The sequence below is a fragment of the Vespula vulgaris genome, chromosome 2 (assembly GCF_905475345.1).
Source record: "Vespula vulgaris chromosome 2, iyVesVulg1.1, whole genome shotgun sequence".
In the NCBI taxonomy this organism is placed as follows: domain Eukaryota; kingdom Metazoa; phylum Arthropoda; class Insecta; order Hymenoptera; family Vespidae; genus Vespula; species Vespula vulgaris.
In genome coordinates this window covers 6613517-6639030 of record NC_066587.1, presented here as the reverse complement: position 1 = coordinate 6639030, position 25514 = coordinate 6613517, and the positions used below count along the sequence as shown (strand labels likewise).

The 25514-nt window shown below is 35.4% G+C and overlaps 2 protein-coding genes across 3 annotated transcripts in view; both read right to left on the bottom strand.

Annotated features, from left to right (window-relative positions):
• LOC127072796 (sonic hedgehog protein) overlaps window positions 1-21577 on the bottom strand; it is a 54113-nt gene extending 32536 nt beyond the window's left edge. Inside the window, exons 1-2 of one of the 2 annotated variants that reach the window (XM_051013525.1) lie at window positions 20766-21577; window positions 19056-19933 (exon numbers count right to left, since the gene is read on the bottom strand). In XM_051013525.1, coding sequence (XP_050869482.1) covers window positions 19056-19457 — 402 coding nt within the window. In that variant the 5' untranslated portion in view covers window positions 19458-19933; window positions 20766-21577. Of the gene's footprint in view, window positions 1-19055 lie in introns of both variants that reach the window. The other variant, XM_051013524.1, reaches the window with a different exon arrangement.
• Window positions 1-23833, bottom strand: part of LOC127072788 (FHF complex subunit HOOK interacting protein 2A-like) — a 158807-nt gene extending 134974 nt beyond the window's left edge. The window contains exon 1 of the mRNA XM_051013503.1: window positions 23812-23833. The gene's annotated coding sequence lies outside the window, so the exon portion shown is untranslated. The remainder of the gene's footprint in view (window positions 1-23811) is intronic.
• Between the last annotated feature and the right edge of the window lie 1681 nt (window positions 23834-25514).

The following is a 25514-nucleotide window of genomic DNA, read 5'->3' as shown; positions in this document are numbered from 1 at the left end:
GGGGGAAACAAGAGAAAGAGAGAAAGAAAATGATAAAGAATAAAATATATCGCAAAAGTTATCAGAATTTTCTCGAAGGCGGCAGAAAGTGCGTGTCTACGGAGAACCGGAATTTTATGGAGGAAAGGAACGCGAGTTGAAGAAAGATAATTAGATAAAAATCCGTTAGAAGAAAGAAGACTCTCTCTTTCTCTTTCTCTCTCTTTCTCTTTCTCTCATTCACTTTCTTTCTGTCGTTCTTTCTTTCTCGATGTACGGTAGTAATCGGTGGGCGGTCAGAAAACGAAGGCGAGACGACGCGGACAGCTTCGCGCGGGGTAGAACAAGAAAACCATTAGCAGCCGCCATCGTCGAGACAAGAAGTTAAATTAATTACCAAAGGGGCCTTCCCGAAGCTGAGGAGGAGAGTCTCTCTCTCTCTCTCTCTCTCTCTCTCTCTCTCTCTCTCTCTCTCTCTCTCTCTTTCTTTCTTTCTCTTTTTGATGGCGTTGAAGAAAGATGAAACTACATGGTCTCGTTGTAAGATAGACAGAGATAGAAAGAGAAAGAATATGAGAATGAGAGAGATAGAGAAAGAGAAGAAAAAGAATGAGAGAGAAGACGAAGAGGAAGAAAAGAGGAAAACGAGAGGATGCCGCGGGACATTCCAAGCGAGTCCCGATGACTCGCTTCGAATTAGGACGACACGAATAAAAGGTTAGTCTTGGTAGGAAAAAGCGTTCCGTGACTGGACGTCCACATCCTCCTCCTCCTCCTCCCCCTCCTCCTCTTCCTCCTCTTCTTTCTCCTTCTTTTCCTCCTTCTACTACTACACTACTACTACTACTATTACTACTACTACTTCTTCTTCTTCTTCTTCTTCTTCTTCGTCTTCTTCTTCTTCTTCGTATGTAACTCCAGAATTCCAGGCAACTTTCGTGAATTCGTGAGCGTCGTGACGCATTGCTATCGCAAAATACGACCCTTTTTTTATAAGACAAGGTCCTTAAGATTGTTTGATCTTTTTTACTTCCCTATTTTACCGAAACTATTTGGCGAAAAAAGATTTGAAGATACTATTTCACTGAGGGATGATAATCGATGTATTTTTTATTTCAATGAAAAAGAAGAAGGAAAGGAAATGAATGGGATTGCTAATTGTTGCTCGTCATGATCGAACTTTCGTTTGCATTGATTAACTTATTATTGATTTTTTTTTTTTTCAAAGATAAAATTCCTCAAGATTATTTGTAATCTATATATATATATATATATACTTTTCTATTTTCGATCAATTTAGTAAAACTATGAAAAGTACAATTTTATTGAGACGTAATATATGTATTTTTTATTCAAGAAAAAGAAGAGAAAAGAGAAAAGAAAAGAAAATGGAAAAGAGATCGTTCGAAACGATCGATTTCGTACGAATTATTGATGCATAATTCAAGCATAGTTCTTGTTTAAATTAACTATAATTGGGTAATAAATCAGAAAGGTATGTTAAATTGATCGAGTAGACGGATAACGTTCGTTTGTTTGCTATATGAAATCATCGTTCGAAAACGTAACCACGTGCTGACTGGCGCCGATATATCGATTCGATCGATTTACTCGTGCGTCTTGATAACAGCGATAAAGTGACACGCTCGTAGCCGATGTATCTCGATACACCAATTTGCGATCGTAGATAACGAAAGATTACGACGAACGTGACATCTTACGCAGGATGATTTTAAGATTTTTAAGGTTTATGAGATGTAAATTCTCATTAATAAGAAATAAAGAAAGAAAACTTCAACGGTAGTATTAGAAATTGAATCGAATATAGCGAATAGATAATAGTATTCGAGGAATTTGTTAACGGCACCAATAGACGAAAGAGAAAGATACTTAAACATATCTCAACGACAAATTACAGGCCATCGGATTCCTTCTTCGTTATCGACGATCTCGATGCCATCGGATATAGGCGTCCTCGAGGCAGGTACCACACGAGAAACGCGTTCCCAATACATATATATATATATATATATATGTATGAATGTACGTATGTATGATGTGTGTCTTATAAAAAAAAAAAGAAAAGACAGACCTTTCAAAATATTAATATGGTTAATAAATAATGTCATCGTTTTTAATAATTTATATTCCAATAAAATAACAATTACGTTGAAAGAATATATAATATAATATAGAAGCAATGTATAATACTATATATATATATATATATATACATTTTTATATATTATATTATTATATAGTAATAATTTATTATTTAGATAATTATTTAAATATATTTAATAATAATTTGTTATATATCAAATATATTTCGTGATAAACGGAGAATGTAATGTATAAAATTCTCTCTCAAAAATGTATTTAATTAGTCAATAAGAAATATCAGAATTCATAGTATTTTATATTTAAATAAATAACTATATGCAAGAAGTATATACATATATATTGTATTTCTAATATATTTTGATGTTTCTCAAAAATGAAATATATTGTAATAAACCGACTTTAAGAGTTACTTTTTCTTCATCTCCCTCTTATTTTGATTACTTATTTTACATATTACAGACATACATACATACATACATACATACATAGTGAAAGGTATGATCCACGTATGGAAGGAAGATCGAGGAACAAAGGGGATCCTTGAACGGTGCTTCGAAATACGATCGATTCTCCTTGTCGAAGGCGACACGTTATCCTTGGCTCCGGTACCGTTTGATCGAGTGAAAATAAGAGTGTCTCGTTTCTGAGCAACGAATGAAGAAAGAATATGTCGATAGAATTTAGACGAAACAGATTCGATCGTAATCAAATATCGTTAATGAAAGAAAGATCAAAAATGGAAGACAGAGAGAGAGAGAGAGAGAGAGAGAGAGAGAGAAAGAGATAGAAAGAAATAAGAAAAAAAAAGTTGCGTAGGACGAATATCGTGAATGATGGGAAACGTGCGACGACAAGCTCAAAGAAAGGAGCCTAGGGGAACCAGTTAGTAAGCGAAGCCCGTGAACGTGATACCTGTTCCGTGCCCTCGATCATCGAACGATACCTTCTTGATCGTCTCGTCGGCGAATCGATTACAATGTAACTGCGTTGCAACTTTCGAAAGGAAGAAACCAGTATTTCGAGAGAAGGGAGAGAGAGAGAGAGAGAGAGAGAGGGTAAATTTCGACAATGAAGAAGATGAAGAAGGAATGAGAACGACGAGGACAGCCGAGAGATAAGAAGAAGATGAAGAAGGAATGGGAAGAAGGAATAAAGAAAAAAAAACAAAAAGGAAGACGAATGAATAATAAAAAATAAATAAATGTAAATAAAAGAAGAAATGAGAAGGAACAATAAATGGGGAAGAGTATTTAAGAGAGAAAATGAAATATAAATAAATAAAAAAAGAAAGGGAAATTAATAATTTTTATTTAATATGTATGTATGTATGTATATATCTATGTATGTATCTATATAATTAGATTTAAATAAAACCACAACAATTGCATCTAAGAAAACACGGACACAATACTATTATAATATTATTTAGTAAAAGAAAAAAATTTGTGTAGATATTTATTATTTAATCAGACATAAATTACTAAAAAAAATATATATATATGTACAGACTGTACTTAGGGTATAGTGCTCTTTTTCATATACATACATATATATATATATATATATATATATATATATATATATATGCACATATATAAAAGGAAGAGAAAGAAAGAGAGAAAGAGAGAGAATATGAAGAAAGAGGAAGAAAGAAAGAAGGAGGGAGGTTCGAAGATGGTGGAAAATACAAGAGAGCGAAAAAGAAGGGGAAAACGTACGAGGATCGTTCAAGAGGAAGTGCCCGGTTACCGCCCCATTAATTAGGCCCTCTCCTCCCTCCGACATCCCCTCGTATCGCCGTTCGTTTCATCAAAGGCGCAGCCATTCACAGCTCGAGAAACCGATCTCTTTCTCTCTTTCTATCTTTCGTAGGTTATCGTCAACGCCAACGACAAGGACGAGAACGAAGACGAGGACGAGGACGAGGACGAGGACGAGGACGATGATGATGATGATGATGACGATGATGATGATGATGATGATTATGATTATGATGATGACGATGACGATGACGATGACGACGACAATGATGATGATGGTGATGATGATGATGATGATGATGATGATGATGATGATGATGATGGTGATAAGGATGATGATGATGATGATTTCTCGAACGAACGACTCGTTATATTGGCGGCATCTACCAGAAGAAGGATATTTAATCTTGTACGAAACGATTATCGATTTTATCACCGTGTGTCAATCGCGACAACAGAGAAAGAGAGAAACAGAGATAACGATATCGAATTTTTATTATTATTTTTCTTTAAAAAACAACAAATTCGATATAACAGGAGTAAGTACTTGCACAGTTTTGTTTTCTTTCCTCTTCCTTTTTCTTATCTTTATTATCTATGTAGATAATCGATTATGAATGTATAAAGAGGAATCAACTAAAATTGGAATCATTTGATGTTTATAATAGATTATTAATCTCGATCATACAGAATCAATCAAAATTGAAAATCGTTTAAAAGATCATTGAACAAAAATTAGGGAAATTTGTAAAAAAAAAAAAAATTGTTGAAAAAATTCGATTAAAAGAGAATCCAAGTAACAAGACAAAGATTTATTACTGGTATCGAGTAAGATCGCGAAAGAGAAAAAGAAAGAAAAAGAGAGAGAGAATCACCAAAGAAGATCCAGCGTGTGGATCCCACGAAATCGCAGGCGTATGCAACGACGTCGGCATATCGGTTGGGACGATTACACGTTGTGGAAGCCATTGTTGTCGTCCTATGGAAATTAATTGAATGTATTTGAATAAGCGCGTTGTTCGCCGCTTGTTCCTACTTGCCCACCTACGCCGTACAAGCGAGAGCCATAAAGCGAAAACTGCGATCGAGAGTCTACAGCTCGATTCAAAGAACTCGAATTCATATCCTTAAACATCCTCACGAGGTTTTTCTCTCGAATGAATAAATCTTTTTATCTCAATAAATAAATAAACGCATAAAGAAAATTTTTTGAATAATTATTAATAGATAGATTATTACAGATAGATTACAAGTAGATTATTTGTTTGAAATGGATATTAGGAACTATTGGATAGATTATTGAATAGAAATATGAAAAATAAAAGAAGAAAAAGGGAAATTAAGTTCTTCGTTAAAATAATGAAAGGAAAAAGTGTAAAAAGGAAAGAATCGGTAAAACGATGGTTATTTCAAAAAAGAAATAATAATAATAATAATTAATAATAACGATAATAATAATAATGATAATATATTTTCGATAATCTTCAATGAACGACGTTAGTCGGCTTTATGTGTGTGTGTGTGTGTGTGCCTGTGTGTATTTATTTCTCTTTTCTTATTTACTTTTTAATGGAAACGTAAAGAGATCCTAAACGTATTGAATTGCGATTGAATTATCGCATTCGATCTACAAAAAGAAGCTGTAGACGCAATGAGAAACATATTGCGACGCATGCACGTAGGTCCCGAACGGCGATGCATTGCAACAACTACGACATCGTGTTAACCGTAAAGAGCGGTTATACCAACTAGGGATTACAGACGCATACGTACAATGCACAATAGCCACAATAGCCCATGCATTATACAATTATATATTTATTTATTAACTTAGATAGCGTGTTTTGTTGGACTACAAGACAGGTCCTCTTTTTGTCTCTTTCTCTATCTCTCTTCCTCTTTTCCTCTTTTGTATTTTTAATAAATAAAAAAAAAACGTAAAGACCAACGAATTACGATTTTATTCGATATAAAATTTTTATTAACGCTCGACTATTTATTAATATTTTTAAAAATGAAATTATCCAACTCGAAAATTAATATTTTCACATTTAATATACTTGACATATAATTTGTTAACGCGGTTAATAGCCAAGGTTTTTTTTTTCTTTTTTATTTTTAAATTCACTCGACATTTAATTCATCAATTTCGATAATGGATTTTGCCGAAGCCGACAAGTCGACTTTTTTCTCTTTTCTTTTTCTCTCTTACGAATTTTTAATAAATCGAAAAGAAAAGAAAAGAAAATTGTCAAGATTCGTCGAATTAGTATTTTTATATTTAAACTTGACATATAATTTATTAACTTAAATAATGGATTCTATCAAGCAAACTTTCCTCTCTCTCTCTCTCTCTCTCTCTCTCTCTCTCTCTCTCTCTCTCTCTCTCTCTCTCTCTCTCTCTCTCTCTCTCTCTTTCTTTGATAGTTTTGATAAACAAAAAAGAAAAAATGTGACTTTGTCGAATAATTAATGGTACCATCCGCGATTTATACAAGGTACTACGAGCCCTATCATTTCTTTAATAATAGTATACGCGCGATAATTACAGGTCGTTAGTAATCCTCGCTTAAATAATCTTCGGTATTCTCGGTAACGCATCGATCTCCGTTATTTTCTCTCTCGTTGACGTATGTATCGATATACCTACATATATATACTATGTAACTACAGTAGAAACCTTGTTAAACCATGTCACTTTCCATTTAATTTATCCCACGACTTATATCATTTATTTTCTATAAAAGCAACGAAGTTATCTCGAAGGAGATACGATTAGAAATTGAATATTTATCCTCGATCACTGTCATCATACGCGATATAATAAATATACATATCTACTACGATTGTATGTATACGATAAAATGACGGAAATTGTTAAATTATATCTGTATCGACAACATGAAGTGGAATTTAATTTTCTTCTTCGTTTTTGTAAATTAATGGTTCAAGTTATTATCATCTTATTAAAGTTTTTATCATCTTATCAATTTCAATTATAATGAGATTCTGTAATATATGTTTGTAAAAGCAATTTTATAACTATCTGTTAAATTTAATGTAAAATTATTGTGTACTATTTCTACAGTTTTGCAGGGTATGTTAGGATAAGAAGAAATAACAAAAAAGTAAAGAAAGATACGAGAAAGAGAAAATGAGACAGAGAGAGAGAGAGAGAGAGAGAGAGAGAAAATTGTATCTGTATAGACGAAACGAGCAGATTTTTTAAATCAATTTTTGCTAATTAATTTATTAATAATAACTATTAATTTCAATTACAATTAATTAGCAAAGAAAAATGCGAATAAGAGAGAGACAAAAAATTATATCTGCATCGACAAACCCGAAAAGAATTCTTTCGTCTTTCTTTCTTGCAATTATTACTTTTCTTAGAGAAAAGATAAAAAAATAAAACAAGAGATAGAAAAGAAAGAAAATTCGATTGATCGTCATACCAAATTCAATTATATAAAAATAATTTATATATAAAAAAATAAATTATACAAAAAAGAAATAAAAACAATTATATACAATAAAACTGAAATAACATTCTAACGACCTTGTTTTAAATTAATCAAAAGAATCAACGTAACATAATTGTAAATTTTACTCCCGAGGATTCTGCCAAAATATTAGAGTTAAAATATGTAAGAAAAAAAGTAAGGAAAGATACGAGCGAAGGAAAGGGATAAAGAAAAAAAGGAATGACAAGTAGGAGGAGAAGGCAGCAGAAGAAGAAGAAGAGGAGGAGGAGGAGGAGGAGAGTATGAAGCATCAGCGATCCTTTCCCACGTCGGTCATCCTCGACCTCAAACTGGTCATCGGATCCTCGATCGTCACGGAGGAAGGAAGTGGTCGAGAAGATCATTTTACAAGCGAGGACCGTCGTTCCATATTTTGCAAAACTTTCTGCCGGTGCGTATTCCGCCTCATTGACGGCAACTCTCACCTATAAACTCGCAAGGATACACGTACGAGACGCATGTACGTATACGTATGTATATATGTATATACATGCATAGGGATATACGTACATATATAGATATGTATAGGTATAGATATATGTTAAAATACCGAACAACTTTCTGATCGAAAAAATTTCAAAGAAAATTTATTCATATTACTACGAATGAAATTCCATTAAAAGATTTCATTCAATAGTATATGTGTCTCTCTTTCTCTTCGTTAGAAATACCGTAACCAGTAGAATAAAGACGTCGAGTCAGGCACGCACACTAGAGAATATTCAAATGCATTTAGATGAATTCATGAAAGAGAACGGTAGAAGAGAATCGTGCATAAGAATAATGCTTACGAACGGTTTACTAAACGATGGGCGGAATTTATTCATAAAGGGAAATCTCTAACCTTGTTTTATATCATTTTAACGGGTACATTTATCGTGTGATAGTCAGAATAATCGTTGAAAAAAAGAATAATAATAATAATAATAATAATAATAAAAATCATTTAAATGAAAAATAGAAAATGAAATAGATCGTTATAAATCCGATCGCTATTGAAATGTTTAAAAAAAGATTCAAATTTCCCGCTTTGAGGGTACTCCCTCCGCCATTTTTACGAATCTCGAAAGGAGAGGATCGTAAACGGAATGAAGTCGTCCTCGCGGAGGACGCGTCGTTGCATCTTCGACGCGTACGTAAGACGCGTTCGACGATTCCAAAGAGAGAAAGAGAACAAAATAAAAAAGAGAAAAGAAAAAGAGAAAAGTAAAAAAAGAGAAAGAATCGGAGAAAGAGAAAGAGAGATGGAAGAAGGCCTTTGGCGAGTGGAGCAACTCGGCCGCCATAGAGAGACGAAGGAACGCCATGACGTTCTTTTGACCCGTTTGACCCCATGCACACTTCTCACGATGCATTATGGCGGCCGGCTCGAAGCCCTCGGCCCTTCCTTCATCCTTTCTCCGTTGAAGCTCGGTGGACCAACCAGATTACGTCCTTCTCTTTCTCTCTCTTTCTTTCTCTTTCTCTCTCTTTCTTTCTCTTTTCACTTGCCCCTCTACTCTCCTCTTCGTATACTATCTCTTTCTCTCTCTCTCTCTCTCTCTCTCTTCCTTCTCCCTCTCCTCTTGCTTGTTCTCACCGTATTATTCCGACACATAATCGAAGAACGGCCAAGAGAGATACGATTCTCCATCTCAAGCATCCTCCATCAGTGCGGTTTTCGACTTAAACACCGTTCATTCTATCCACAATGACGTTTTCTCAAGATCGTTTTCTTTTTCTTTTTTTTTTTCTTCTTCTTCTTCTCCCTCCTTTTCTTCTTCTTTTTCTTCTTCTTCTTTTTTATCATCGTCTTCTTCTTCGTCCTCTGTTTCAATTCGAAAAGCTCTTACGTTGGATGCAGCTATGATTTGAACCATTTCGATAAGACAACATTCAGATAATTTATTGAAAGTAATATGAAAACGTTGATTCTTTAAAAGGATATTAAAATGGTATTAGAATGGGATCATTACGAATTCATTTCTATACGACGAAACTAAACGAAAAGATAAAGAATATCAAAAGTATTTTGAAAATGAGACGAAACTTAATGAAATGATTGTGAAATCGAAAGTAATTGGAGAACGTTGGATTTAGACGTGTTTTAACGGGAAAGATAAAAAGTCGAAGGTAATATGAAAAAAAAAAAAAAAAAAAAAAATATAATATATCGATAAAGATAAATATATCGATATGATTTAGCAACATTAAATTTGAAAGTAGATATTATCCTAGGAATCCTGCGATCGATCTGAATCATATTATCGAATGATTCTGAGGAACAACATTACGAGACAATCGATATGAAAAAAACATAGATTCCAATAGAATGTAACACTTCAAGAATGAAAAGACGCTGAAGTGAATCTAGTCGACTTTATCGAGACGAAACTGGACAGAGATACGCTGTTAACTATCGGATCTGTTTACACTAGCCGACTGGTCTCGTTTAACAAGCGCCTCCTGTCTGTATAACTGGTTCTAACGCGATGTAAAACCGCGGTCCCCGTCTTTACAGGGAAACCACTTTGATCGAGAACGCCGACTTATTTTTTCTTTTCTTTTCTTTTTTTTTCCTTTGCTTTTTTTCTTTTTTTTTGTGTACAAAAAAAGAGAAAGAGATAGAAAAAGAAAGAGAGAAAGAAAGAAGGAAAGAAAGAAAGAAAGGAGCCATCGCTATTAAAGACTTATATATTCTGGGCAGTCCCGGTAGAAACCATTATCCAGCGAGCGGAGAATCAGCGAGCCTCGACAGATAGAATGGCGACTCGGTTTGGTCCATTATAAGATCAAGCATTCTACCGACAAACCCCAAAGCTCTAACGTGCTAATAAAGTAAATTCATCCGAGTCACTAAAACTTATTTTACGATGCTCTATATCGTAACGTGAAAGCCGACTCTCGAAAGACGGCAAGCATACAACTACTATTCGTTACTTGAAGATATTATAGAAGGGGAGTCGATTTTCCTAGCTCGTTAAATCACGATTCAATATGTGCCAAAAGAAGACTATGTTTGGGAGTGAAGATTTTTCGCGTCGAACAAAATGGTTAATAAAATCGAGGCTAAAATGAAATGAAAGGGATGATAGAAATAACCTCGTAAGATACGTGATTTAAAAACAAAATTAATCATATTGTGATCACCATATGTGAATATATATGTATCTATGAATATCGAGATAAGCTGAAATTAATCAGACAAAACGATATCATGTACATACATTTTATATATATATATATATATATATATATATATATATATATTTTTTTTTTGTAAAGAAATACGATAGTAATTTAGATTTACATTTATATAGATCTCTATCGTATATAGCATATATATATACTAAAATATATATCTATATTATATTGTATATATACATTAAATTTTACACCTACATATATGATTTTATAAAAAAAAAAAAAGAAAGAAGTGAAGATATTAAAGAAACCGAATAGAAATAGATACAGAAAAAGAAAAGAAAATGAGATAACGAGAAAAAAGACAGGAAAAAGATACAACATTGTGATAAAGAGAAAGAGATAGAATAGAAACCGAAGGTAGCGATTTGTCGTTGTAAACGTATGAATGATCGCAGTGAGATTAATGGCCAGTAATCTTGACGGATCCCGAGGGTGGGCAGGAAACAAATGCCCATGGATTTACGAGGTTATACCTTCGAAGATAACGGCGCGTAAGCTAAGACGTGTAAGCTGCATCTTGAAAAGACACAGAGAGAGAGAGAGAGAGAGAGAGACAGAGAGAGAAACAGACAGAGAGAAAGAGAGAGAAAAAGAGAGAGAGAAAGAGAGAGACGAATACGTTAGCTGGACGCGCATAGGTCTCCCGTCTAATCCCAACGTTCACATTAGTAAAACCCCGTCGTGCAATAAGTAACATCGAAAATGAAAAGGGCTTGAATTACCGGATCTCTCAGTGGATGATACTCCTCGCTGATTGATTTTCATCGTTTCGTCGTCGTTAAGGATCTTCAAGCTACATAGCCATCTTTCATTTTCCTTTTTTCTTTCTTTTACTTCTCTTTCTTCTTTCGATCAATTTTATAACTAGTCTTTTTTCGATAGAAAGAAAAAAAAATAGTAAGAAAGAATATTGGAACTAATCAAGTATTTTTTTTTTTTTTTTTTCTTACGAAATATATTAAGATATACTAAAGATTGTAATAATATTTTCATTATAATCTATTATATTAATTATAGATCTTTTCTCTTATCAATTGATCTCTTATGAAAATAATCTTATTTAGATATATAATTAGATTCTTTTTACTGATAAATAAGTTTCAATGATATAGACAGCAATCTTTTTTTTTTCTAAAGATAGTTAGATACATAAGTAGATACTTTTTCTGTGTGACTAATTATATATTGTTAATTGTCTCGATAATAAAAGGAAATATAAGAAAGTATCTTAGGGACAGTTAGACAGACATCTTTTTATTATAATGTATTATAAAAAGATCTATGAATGGCTTTTATCACTGATAATCGACGATACTTTTTTACTTTTTAACTTGCGACATATATCTACTGAAACGAATCTAAATATTTAATATAATTCCTATTTATTTGTTCAGTATTTTTATTAATTAACGTTTTATGTATTACGTAAAATAAATAATCAATATATATAGATGAATATTTCGATCAGTATGAATAATTAAATGTCGCAATTGCGTCACTTATATTACCTACTGATATTTTATTATAAGTATACATTTATTTAAATATACATTTAATTACAAAATAATTATTTAATTACGAAATATATATATTAACAATATACATATACATATATATATATATTTTCTTTTTTAATCAAATATAATTAACCAATGTAAATCAAAAATATATTTTAACAAAATATATAATTTAAAATACTGATCCAATAAATAGTATCATTTTAATATCTTATAACAACAAATATATCTTTAATATCTTTTAAATTTATTCGTATAAATATATCCTAAGATCTTAAAGATCTTCAAGATTCTTACTTAAATACATAGATCTACAATTAGATCTAATTTTTCTAATTAATTCTCGATTAATCCATCCACCTTATAGCATCCCCATCGCCGTCAATCGTCTTCTTCCCCCTTTATCCCCATCCCCAGAAAAATATAAGAAAGTAAGCATGTGCGATTTTTCTCACGTTCACACGTGTGTCACGTACGAAATTTTACGACACGCACACGAACGGAATGTGATCCATTCCATAAGGAAAGACTCCTTCGTGCCGATCGTGAAATATCTTTGGTGAGAAACGATAAGAAGAGCGTGGGTAAGCGTCGACGATGTGTAAATCTCAGAAATATCGTCGTTTCGAGTTGGAGAGCTATCGAGACGGTCGGAAGACAATGAAGGTGGATGGGTACCTTCGGAGCTGGTTCGATCATCGTGCCGGAGCTGCTAAGTTATGCTACTTTCGAGGGAGACAAGCGTACCTTAAATCATTACTTTCCATGCGTAGCCCGTTATTACAGGTATGCGCTTGGCTGAAAAGAAACCTTGTAAGCACCATCACAAGTGGCGTGGGTGTCTCATATTATATATATATATATGTGTGTATGTATGTATGTATGTATGAATGTATGTATGTATGTATGTATGTATGTATGTATGTATGTATGTATGTATGTATGTATGTATAAATGCTTCGGGCCTGTTTATCGCTTTCGATCGACGGCCTCGGTCGAGGATCGATCGTTTCGAGCTGTGAAAAAGACGAAAGAGAAGGATGAGAAAAAAAATTTTATGAAAATGTTGATTCGTCGAATTAACTAAATTTCTTCTCTTCGAAATTACGTTAAAGTATCGATTTTCGATCGATAAAAGAATAAAATTTCGCTAAACGAATTATCGCCTATAGATCGAAGGAATAAGTAATATTGTCGGATCAGAAGGAGATACAAAAAAAAAAAGAAAGAAACGAATGTTAAATTCGAAAAAAATCCCAAGTAGAAACTTGAGAATCTTTCTTTCTCGAATTTAACGAGAATCTCGCAAATATTGCGTCGAATCGTTTCTCGATTCTTCGATGAAGAACGATATACAACACGAATATCGAGAACATACGATTCAGGAGCGTATCACGTAGCGCCACGTGCTCCTATCGAGTTACTCGGTTGGTCATCCCTCGTCATCAGACACCCGGTACAAGTCGCTACAAATGATCCTGCTCTTCTTATTTCGTTTTTCACTTCTCGAGAGATCGATCCTTCAAACTTTCTATGTTTGATAATTGATTGATATTGAAAAGTTTGCAAAAAATTGTTCAGCAATGTCTTACTCGGCTTTTTTTTAAATTTAACAAAATTTCTTTGGCCAACCATTCCTACGATGTTCCGTTTCTAAATGATCATAGAGAAAGTTTGTGGTTTGAAGAAGGTGAGAAATAGAAAGAAGGGGGGAAAAGTACAACAACAAAAAAAAACGAAAAACAAAGAAAAAACAGAAAAAAAAACAGAAAAAAAAAGAAAAGAGAAGCGTGGTCATTAGGCTTTATTTGCCGTAATTGGGGGAGCTTTAACGCGCCAAACCAAACACCGGTTATGGCGGTCATAAACCTACCCACAATCACTTAGAGCCGGCGCGCGCTTTTTCTCCCTATTTATTCCGCGGCCAAACGCCGCTTCTAGGGAGTCGCGATCACGCAGGGCAAGGAACAAGAACGATTTTCGAGAAAATATATATGATTTTTTAAAAATCCATTTTGATTTGTATAGACAAAGTTATCGAAGAAGAAGAAGAAGAAGAAGAAGTAGAAGAAAACTCACGATGTCGGATTAAAAACATTTCTAATCCATATCTCAAAGCTTAGATAAGTTTAAACTAACGATTCTCACGAAATAGATATTTTCAATCAAAGAATTTAATTATATAAACCAGTTCAAGTTATATTATAGTCGACTCCACAAAGTGAAATTAAAAGTTTAGATTAGTATCATTCGAATTCCAAAGACTCACCAATGGAGTCGTAAAAGATATACGACTATAGCGTCATATTCTTAGGATTTATCGATTCCCGGAGACCGTTATCTCTTCGTGAAGGAGGCGCTTTAAAACAAACCGTGAAAGAGAGAGAGAGAGGGGGGGAGAGAAAGAGAGAGAAAGAGAGAGAAATAAAAAGAACTAGAAAATCGAGAAAACACAAGAACGAAAAATGCTCGGCTCTCGGTAAAATATTTGAACGAGTGAAAACTATGAACTGGCGCCAGTTCAACGTTCATTCTTGTCTTCGCTTCGATAAAAACAAGAAGACTGAATGAAAGAGAAATATATATATATACACAGAGAAAGAGAGTAGTACGGACAGATACATATGTTAGAAGAAGATGAAAAGAAAAGGTTTCCTTAGACAAGAATCGAACAGATCGATTTTTTTAAACTATGAACTGGCGTCAACTCAATGTTTATCATCTTCTTTTCGATAAAAACAAGAGGAGAGTGTGAGAATGAAAGAGAGAGAGAGAGAGAGAGAGGGAGGGAGGGAGAGAGAAGTACAAATAAATAGGTGAGGAAAAGATGACGATAAAAAAACAAAAAGAAAAGAAGTAGAAGATCTCCTTACGTAAAAGTCGAAAAATCAGATAAATCGATTTTTTTTCGAAAATAAAAAATAATCATACAAGCCTAATCCTTCGTTTAAATCCATTAAAGAACTCTTCTTTCATTTCAATCTTTCTCGTGGGCTTACAAATTGGAATACAATACAGTATAGAGAGATAGAGAGATAGATAGAGAGATACAGAGATACAGAGAGAGAAAAAGAAAGAAAGAGAGAGAGAGAGAGAGAGAGATAGTCGGCCTTCGTAAAAGAGAGAATCGTTTGACGCATCGCGGGGGCGCCAAGTGGAAGGCAAACAGCGATAAAAACTGCATGAATAAAGCACTAATGGACGCTCTATGGACGGTGAATAAACGCGGCTTGAGAAAGGAGACAAGAAGAGATAGATACAGAACGTCTATGGAGAGAGAAAGAGAGAAAGTCCTCCTCTCATAGAGGTTTTTAAAAAGAGAAAACAAAATCTCTTTCACAGACAGGTGAATTCTCGATTCGATTCGATCAGGACGACACCCAACTTCCTACGAATTCACTTGCGTGCCAATTTTAAATGACTCTTTTGTCGTTCGGAAGGTAAGGTCAGTGAAAAAAAAGGACCCTCCTATTAATACCCTACCGTAATTTCAATAATAAATTTCATATCGTAAAATTTTTTGGTATACAAAAAAAATATATCCGAATAATTCCAAGAAATATAGTTTGCAATTTCTTTTTCTTTTTTCTTTTTCAAACACTATAGAACCACTGACATTATTTCGTTCCGATATATTAAAGTATCACCATTGTCATCATATCGTGTATTATATACACACACACACACACACACAGATATCTAAAAAAAAATATATATATATCTCAGGAAAAAAAGAATTTATCGATTTGATCGTATATACGATCATTGATCATATATAAAATGTCTGATCGGCAATGTCGATCTTTTTTCTTTTGTTCCTTTTTTTTTCTTTCTTGTCTTTCTTTTCCTTTTTTTTAATAAAATTCAATATTTACGAAAATTGTCGATAAATCAACAAATACGAGCGAATTTTCGAAAGGGAACATGATCGGCAAGGATCAGAATATAAAATAAGGAACTGCAGTGAATTTTATTACCGTCGTAATTCTTTCCCACGTATGGTATATATCATACATTAAAGAAAAAGAGATAAAGAAAGAGAGAGAGAGAGAGAGAGAAAAAGAAAGAAGGTTATCGAGAAAGAAACTTAATAGAAAACGGAGGCGAGTGTATACGGCAAGACAATAAAAATATCTCTTGGAGAAGTTCAAACCGTTTTCACTATTCCAAAAGGAACATTCCTGCGAATATACGAAGATATATATTTTCTTCGCGTGTGTAAGCACTCGCATTCGTAACATTATTATTATCATGATTATTATTATTATTATTATTATTATTATTATTATTATTATTATTATTAATTATTAATTATTATTATTATTAATTATTAATTATTATTATTATTATTTAACTAGGAATGTAAGAAATTCTAGAAATCATGAAGAATTCATTCACTTATTTCCAAGTTTATTTATATGCTCGCAATATACGAACGTAGAAATAAATAGAGAGTCTGTTGCTTTCATTTTCTTAGAAAATCCTTTGACAACGATCATGTATCATAAACACACGCGCACACACACACACACGCGCGTATATACTATATCGTATATAAGCACGTTATACGTGATGATGAATATAATTTGTCAAGTTACATACAATGTATTTGTAAGTAAATCGAAGAAGAGGGGTGGGAAAAAATGTCAAGGTCAAGCTTGTTCGAGTTAATCAATTTCCAATTGGTCACGTTAGACGATTCAACCGCAATAGGTAGGTATTATTTACTGGAAGGATCGGAAGTCTTCTTTTTCGTGTGAATCACCTGCCGACGTTTAACGACGAGAAGGAAGGAGCCTCAGCTAGTTTGTCATATGGCAAGTAACACGCGTTACTGCGATTACGCGCTTGATAGAGTACCGTTATAACTACGACATAGGTGAGCATCGTAATAGACTCCCGACGTTCTTCTTTCTCTCTCTTTCTATCTTTCTCTGTTTTTCTTTTTCTCTCTTTTTCTCTCTTTTTCTCTCTTTCTCTCTTTCTCTTTCTTATGATACCTTTAGCGAGTCGATATTCACGAGAAGGAGAAATTGCAGTACGTATGTAGGTATATATATATATGTATGTATGCATGTATGTATATACATATGTATATACATATGTACGTCAGGAGGATTTCTGTAAAGCATGCTACTCGACTTGCAAGTTATCAACTGTATATGTATATGTGTATGTGTAGAGAATCGCGAAGAATGCGTATTCTCATTTTCTATAAGCGAGAGGGAACATTGTGTGTAGCAGGTTGAAAGGAACGAGAAGAGAGAGAGAGAGAGAGAGAGAGAAACTCTTGTATTCCAAGTACGGTGAAAGAATGTCGACGATGTCTTGTCGAAGAAAACGAAGGAAGATCTATGAGTACGGTGAGAGATCGTTTCTTCGGGATATATCAAAGGGAAAAGAGAATTCATAGCAATCTGTTCTATTTCACGTATGATAAATAAATAAACAACTCCCCGAGACTCTGGTGTATCAGGAATAATAATACATACTTATTCTTAGATGGAAAATAAAAATAAAAAGAAAGAAGAAGAAAATAAAAGAAAAAGAAAAATTGAAAAAAAAAATGAGAATATAATTCTAACGGAATCTAGAACCGTATCGATCGACTGGATAGATCTATTTCAAGATCTAAAATATACGTAAGTATTAGAAACTTTACACATTCTTTCGACCACTTTGATTATTATCCGTGAATTATTGCATTACTGTTACCAGATTCGAATGTAAAGGTCGCTAACTACACTATTTTCAATTCTTACACATAGTATTACGTAAAAAAATATAGAATATATATATATATCTAAAATTATATATATATATCTTCTACATTCATATATATATATATATATATATATATATATATATATATATATATTGTATATGTAGGTTATTCGAAAAATGCACGGCTTGTTTATTTTTTTTCTTTCACTATAAAACCTGTTTCACAATTTAAGAATGCAATTTATACATTAAAAAAAGAACTAACGCAAGTTTTTCTAATAAGACTCGTAGAGATAAAATTATTTTAACATATATATATATATATAAAATATATTTTAAATAATATCTCTCTTTCTGATTTCCATATATATATATGTGTGTATACGTAATTATATATGTTATACGAAAATAATTTTCTAAAAATTAAGAACAAAAAAAAAGATAACGTGGTATTATAAAATCGAAGTATAATGTTATATATAAAATTATAGATAAATATATATATATATAAATAATGTATGTTACATATAAAGCAATGTGTAATGTTAGTTCTAAAGAAAAGTTCATACAAGGTATTGTAACCAGATCTTTGTAAATCAATAAAGGTCAAGATCAATCATCGATTTTTGAAATCTGACTCGAAAATAAAATCGAAGGAAAAAAGTCGACATTGTAAACTAATCGAGGGAGAATATCGATCTATATCGACGTTCACATGTAAACGTGGGAGAGCTTATAAATTATCGCACAATGTGTCTCCCTCGTCCCTTCGATGAATCATCGTTGCCGGGTTCCGCAAAGACGACGACCATCTTTATCGCACGTTGACACAGTACAGTGTATGTATGTACAATACTTTATCGCGAGTAAGCGACTACGATGTCAACGACAACGACGATGTTGAAGTCAGTCGGTTTTCTAAAACACCCTACTGACGATCGAAAGAAAATTCGAACGAATGATCTCTAACGATCTATCAATTCTCAAATCATCTTTCACCCGAGCAACTTTCTTGCATGATCATCAATTACCACAGAAAAATGTTCACATAAGTGTATACATGTACAACGATTCGTATAATAGTATTTTTGTTTGAATCAGTCGTTTAAAAAAATAGATCTATAAGGAACGTCATTGATCAACGACAGCATAAAAATTGTGTCATTCATAAAGCCGAAAATGAAGACGAAGGAAAGTCGATAAGAAACAAGAAAAATAGATGAAAAATAAGTATATATCACCTGTGTCATGAATCTATCAGCACCGGTACCTTCCTCGTCCTTGAAAATGATGTCGGCGTTATAGTTTGGCACAAGATCACGAAATCTTGGATCGTGTCTGGATACACGTCCATCGCTGAGTCCACTTGCCGGTAGCGTGTTTTCGCTGACGTTGGGCACGTGCTGTTTAAAGACAAGAGGCGTGACCTTCTTGGGACCAAGACGTCTTCCGGCGCCTCTGCCGGGTCCGCAGGCGAGTACAAGAGCACCGTTGTCGAGTACCGGCATCCAGAGTGCCAATATCAAGAGGAAAACGCGTAGTACCGACGGTACGTGTTCTCCTCGCCTCCCAAAGGCGCAGCTACGGTGGCTGCTAGCCCTTAGGAGGCCCCTATGACGATGATGATTACGATGGCACACCATAATTCGAGCGAACGAATCGCTCAATTTTTCTTCCGTTCCGCGCAACTATGTGTGTGTATATATATATATATATATGCAATTTGATATATATATATATGTGTGTGTGTGTATGTATGTATATATATATTTATTTTTTTGTTATCCTTTTACTTTTCTTTTTCTCTTTTTTTGTTTCGTTTTTTTCTTCTTCTTGTTCTTCTTCTTCTTCTTCGCTTTATCACAACCCTTTCACTACCACCACCTTCTTCTTCTTCCTCCTCCTCCTCTTCCTCGACGTAAAAGGGTGTCAGACGTTCGTTCAAGGAACGAACGCTTGATCCACCACGATGACGAGGAAAACGGTTGTCCTCCTCTTTTCTTCTTCCCTCTCTCTCCACTTACCTCACCACTACTCACGCTTAACCATAACCAGGGCATCACCACAGCGACCCTGGAGAAAGCACTCTCTCTTGTTACCACCTCTTATCTATCTATATCTATACGTAGATATACAGATGTATTGTACTTAGATTTTCTCGATAAGAGAGAGAGAGAGAGAGAAGAAGAGAAAGAAACAGAAAGAGAAAGATAGATAGATAGATAGATAGATAAATAGATAGAGAAAGAAAGAGAGAGAGAGAGAGAGAGAGAGAGAGAGAGAAGCACTCTAATGTAATCACTATCGCGATAATCGGAATACGTCGTTGTCAAATCACCAAAATATAAAAAAGAAAAATTTTTTAAACACGACTCTACATCTTCAAGATGATCAACAACGAGCTAACGAAGAACACTACCGATTTCATTATATCCAATCGACGAGGCACCTACGTATTTACATATGTATAACACGATCGAGTTGCGTGGAAATGAAATGTACAGGAGGAGAAAAAAAAACGTGAGTCTCGCGATGATCAGACTCTGGCGGACTCCCGAGACTGAAAGTCAGCCTCCGGAAGCGTGGACTCGCGTGTACCTCACGTTTTCCGGACGAGCCGGTGGTGGGAAATGCCGGCGATGGCTTTCGGTGGATACCCCCTACACTACTCTCTCTCTCTCTCTCTTTCTCTCTCTCTCTCTCTCTCTTTCTCTCTCTCTCTCTCTCTTTCTTTCTTGCTTTCTTGCTTGCTTGCTTCTATAGTATACTACGAGCTCTAGACGGGGTAGGCCCCTCTTCCTGTCCCCACCAAAACGACTCGTAGAGACGCCGGTAGGTCCCTTCTCTCTCTCTCTCTCTCTCTCTCTCTCTCTCTCTCTCTCTCTCTCTCTTTCTTTCTTTCTTTCTCTTTTTCTCTTTCTCTTTCTCTTTCTCTTTTCTTAGCGACTTACACTCGTGCTATTACTGTTGGTGGTGGTGGATGATGCCGAAAGACTCCCACCATCACCACCACCACCACCACCACCACTCGACAAACGGGCCCTCTCTCTCTCTTCCGATGGTAGGAGCCTTCAGCGGACCCCTCGAGACTCCATTGGTCGGGGCGGAGCGTTCTCCAGGTAAACGAGGACAGGTGCCAGCTTCGTGATACGTTCGAGTAAGAGGGAGAGGGAGGATAGAGAGGGAAACGGAGGGATAAAAAGAGGAGGAAGGTTCTGTCAAGGGAGAGAAAGAGTTCGGCTGATTTTTTAGCTTTCTCCCTTTCTCTCTCTCTCTCTCTCTCTCTCTCTCTTTCCTTCTCAGATTCTACTGCAGATACCTCCTTCGATCCACCTCGAAGTTCCTCTACTTCTACTTCTTCTTCTTCTTCTTCTTCTTCTTCTTCTACTACTTCGTCCTTTTCTTCCCTTTTTTCTCTCCTCCTTACGAGTCCTTTCCTCGCTTAGATACCTTTACTCCTTCTTCCCTTTCTTCTTCTTCTTCTTCTTCTTCTTCTTCTTCTTCTTCTTCTTCTTTGAATTACAACTTCAAGATGCTGAATGACTTTCTACCCCAGGAACACGCAACACCCTCGCAAAAAAAGTTAACCAGTTACGGCTCATGACCTTGAGACGCGATAGATCGTAGCGTAAGAAAACGAAGAAAGTTCTAAAGAACGTCTTCGAAAAGTTCTAAAATCGATCTAATCGATATAAAAATAGATATATGTATATAAACGACGATCAAACTCGTTCCTTGCTTCGTCACGTTCTCACTTCTCTCTTCCTCTCCCCTCCCCCCCAACCCCCGTCAAATCGATCTTCCGATCGAACACGACCAACTATTTTTCTTTTTTTTTCTTTTCCTTTTTCTTTTTCTTTTTTTTTTACACGATCGAAGTGTGTGCACGCGCCAAGCAAACCGAGAACCGACTGATACGAACGTCGAACGTCTACCAATGAGAGCCAACGTCAACGGGGGCAAGAGGGTCTCCGAACAGCTCGGTTTACCGATAATAAACATCTTTTCTGAACGCACGGCACGTTTCTCTTTCTCTCTTTCTTTCTCTTATTCTCTTTCTCTCTCTTTCTCTCTCTATCTCTATTTTCTCTCTCTCTTTCTCTCTCTTTCTATCGAAACGGCTCTGAATTTACACGGCATATTAGAAGGATATTTCACGTTACTTCGAGGTACTTTGTAATTACCGTTAAACATGCGGAAAACGTAATAAGTCCTTTAATGTTCCTTCTCGAATGTTCGAAATAGTTGAAACTATCCGTACATATAGAAACGTACGTGTTTATGTACGTAGTACTTATGTCTCTCTTCTCTCGTAGAGAAAGGGACTAAAGGTCAATAGAACAACAACGACTACGTCGTAAATTCGAAAGAACGAAAGATTTCTGAATCGTTTTTCTCCCTCTCCCTCTCACACATATACATACACTGTCTTTCTATACTCACTCTCTTTCTCGATATCTTCATAAGACGCCACGAAGTCGACGATGACCTTGATCTAACCGTATGACAAAATAAGTCACGTTCCTATCTCGATAATAGTGAGATATTAAAAAGGCGTCCGATTTTGATCGATCATTGATATTTTGTTTCGATAGAAAAAGATAATAATAATAATATCGCGGTAGATATATCTCTTCCTAAGTAGTCAAGATTTTCATCTTTTTATATCCGTTTTGATAGGTATGTAGTATCTACATGATAATTTTCGATTTCTAAACGATAATTTCCATGATCACGAAACACGATAGTTTTTAATCTTCGTCGACCTATTCGAAGAAATTTTCTCACGAGGAATATTTGGTAAGATTCAAATATGTCTACTCATGTTTTTTTATATGACGACCCTAATTAATCACTATAAAATGATAGATTTTGTCATTTATTGTTAAGAAACTTTCTCGCAAGAAATATTTCGAAATAACTAAATATTTATTCATATTATTTTAGACATTCCAAATTAATCACCATAAAACAATATATATATATATATATTGTTATTTATTGCCAAGAAATTTTCTCGTTAAAAATATTTGTTAAAATTTCGTTGTCTATTCATATCCATTATCGTTCCAAAGAGATTATTATTAAATGACTTGTGTCGTATCATCGATGCCGAGTAACGAAATAAAATTGTATCCTATTTATTCGAACTTTGAGGAGAACGAAACGAGTTGGAAAGATTGTAAAATTCACTTTTCTAGACTTTCTCTCTTTGAAGAAAAGCGATAATATCTATAAGAATAAGAATAAAACAATGGTTACGTTCGAGTTCTTCGTGCAAAGGCGGTCTCGATGTAGGAGACTCCGAAGAATTACGGGCCAATGAAAGTATAAATGGCGCTCGTTAGCGGTGGCCCTCGTCCGATGCCAGAATCGCTGAAACTCGCCGGCAGTAAAAGGTAACGAGTATTCGCGAGCTGTAAACATCCACAACGACTGGACGGCACGGCGGCACGGCACTCTACTCCGGAACATTTCATAATCCTGTTACGAGGCACTTTCGACTTTTGTGTGCAGGCCTGAGAGCGCCTGCCGCCGATCGAGAAAATAATAAAAAATTCACTATCGAGGTGCAAGTAACGATTGAGGAGGAACCGTTTCCCATCGTCGTCATCGTTCACGTTCGATCGTTCTTCGTCATTTCGATCTCGTCCATCGAGACGCCCTACGTTTCTTCGGAGAAAGAAAAAAAAAAGGAAGAAAAAAAGAAAATAAATAAAAATAAAACAAAATGGAATTGCGAGGCAATTTCAACGAAAAATATACATATGTGAAGGTGAATTGTTGATAATCGTTTGTACATGATTTCGAAAAATGTAATATCCAATTATACTTATCTGCAATTAAATCATTTTCTTTCTTATTCTTTGTTATTTTAATTACTGATATTATCGATAATGTAAGTAATTCGAACACTGCATTATCGGTATAGCGATAATGAATGAAAAAGTAAAAAAATGATACAATATATATGTACACTTACATACATATATATACATACATATATATACATATATATATATATCACGATGATTGAGAAAGTCATCGATTAGTAATGACTCGTCACAATAGGATCCAAAGATCAGATTCTGTCTTTCGTTGAGTGGATCACGAGTAAGTTCGACGAGCCCTAGGACCCTTTTTCAGAGTAACACGATCCAAGAAGAAGAAGAAGAAGGAGGAGGAGGAGGAGGAGAAGGAGAAGGAGAAGAAGAATCTTTCGAAGATCCAAAAAGAAAAGAGAAAAGAGAATGCGAGAGAGAGAGAGAGAGAGAGAGAGAGAGAGGATGTAACACCGAGCAACGTAGAGGTCCAGCAAGAGAGTGGCCCTTTCGCGTAATGGACGGCTCAAATATTTATCATCGGCCGCGTAATTTAAGGTGCGTTTAGCAAACGGAAGACGACGCAAGGGAAAACAAACAAGTGAGATGGTGGAGAAGGATGAGAAGAGGAGATGAGGATGAGGAAAGGGAAGAAGAATATCTGAGGACACGTAGGATGAGAGACAACGAAGAAGAAGAAGAAGAAGAAGAAGAAGAAGAGGAAGAGGAGGAAGAAAGAGAAGGAGAAAAGAGCGAGAGGTAGCCGAGGGCGAGAGAGGTAGAAAGAGTAGCTCAAAGGGACCGCCGCGGGGCTCAGAGGGCCCAGTGAGAAGGCACAAACCCCAATAATAGCACCAGAATTTATATACCTGCACGAACTCGCCGGAACGATCCCGTGGCTGAGGGCTCCACGGTGTTCAGGGACGGCTTCGTGATCTTCTCTCTCTCTCTCTCTCTTTCTTTCTCTTTCTCTTTCTCTTTCTCTTTATCTCTCCCTCTCTCTATCTCTCTTTCTCTCTTTCTCTCTTTCGTTCATTCGGTATCTATCTCCAAAAGAAAACGATTCGAACGCGTTGTAGGTACTAGCGATCTCGAGAGAGGATAGAGACCGGCGCGAGAGATGCTGGAAATACACGTAAAGATACATAAACCTCAAAACGTACAAATATACCTACTGCGGAACGTTTCGAAAAGGGGAAGGACGATTTCCTCCGAATTATTTTTATCTTCTCCCGGTTAGATCGAATTTGGCATATCTTTATACCCTGACGTCGAAAGCATTATCAGTGAGACTAACCAGATACTAGTTTAGGATATCGAAGAAGAGAAGAATAGAAGAGTAGTCGGCGAACGGGAGAGTTAGCGGCCCTGAACACGGTTGCTCATCGGCGGCGGTCTAGCATCTTCCGAAGAAGGAGGGAGAGAGAAAGAGAGAAAGAAAGAAAGAGAAAAGGAGAAAGAAAGAGGAGAGTAGAAACAGCAGTCCGTGGCGAGCCGGAGAACGAACCATCCATCACCGAGGGCTCAAAGCTGTATCTCCTGGTGACCGGTGCTGCCGGCCGGTGCGTTTGGGATGCCAAAGAACGGCCAAATATTGTGAAAGGTCCAGAAGAGGCAGGAACGTGAAATAAATTTGCTGTTGCCGGCGTGGAAAAGGATAGGACCAACAAGAGAGAGAGAGAAAGAGAGAGAGAGAGAGAGAGAGAGAGAAGTGGGGAGAAAAGAAAGAGAAAGAGAGAAAGAAAACGATCTTCCTCTTTCCAACCTTTGGAAGGTTGCGCCTTATACTTGTGCGTGTCGAGAGGAAGAAGGCTCTTTAACCACTGTGTCGGCTCTTTGAACCCTGCTCTATCTTTCTCTCTCTCTCTCTCTCTCTCT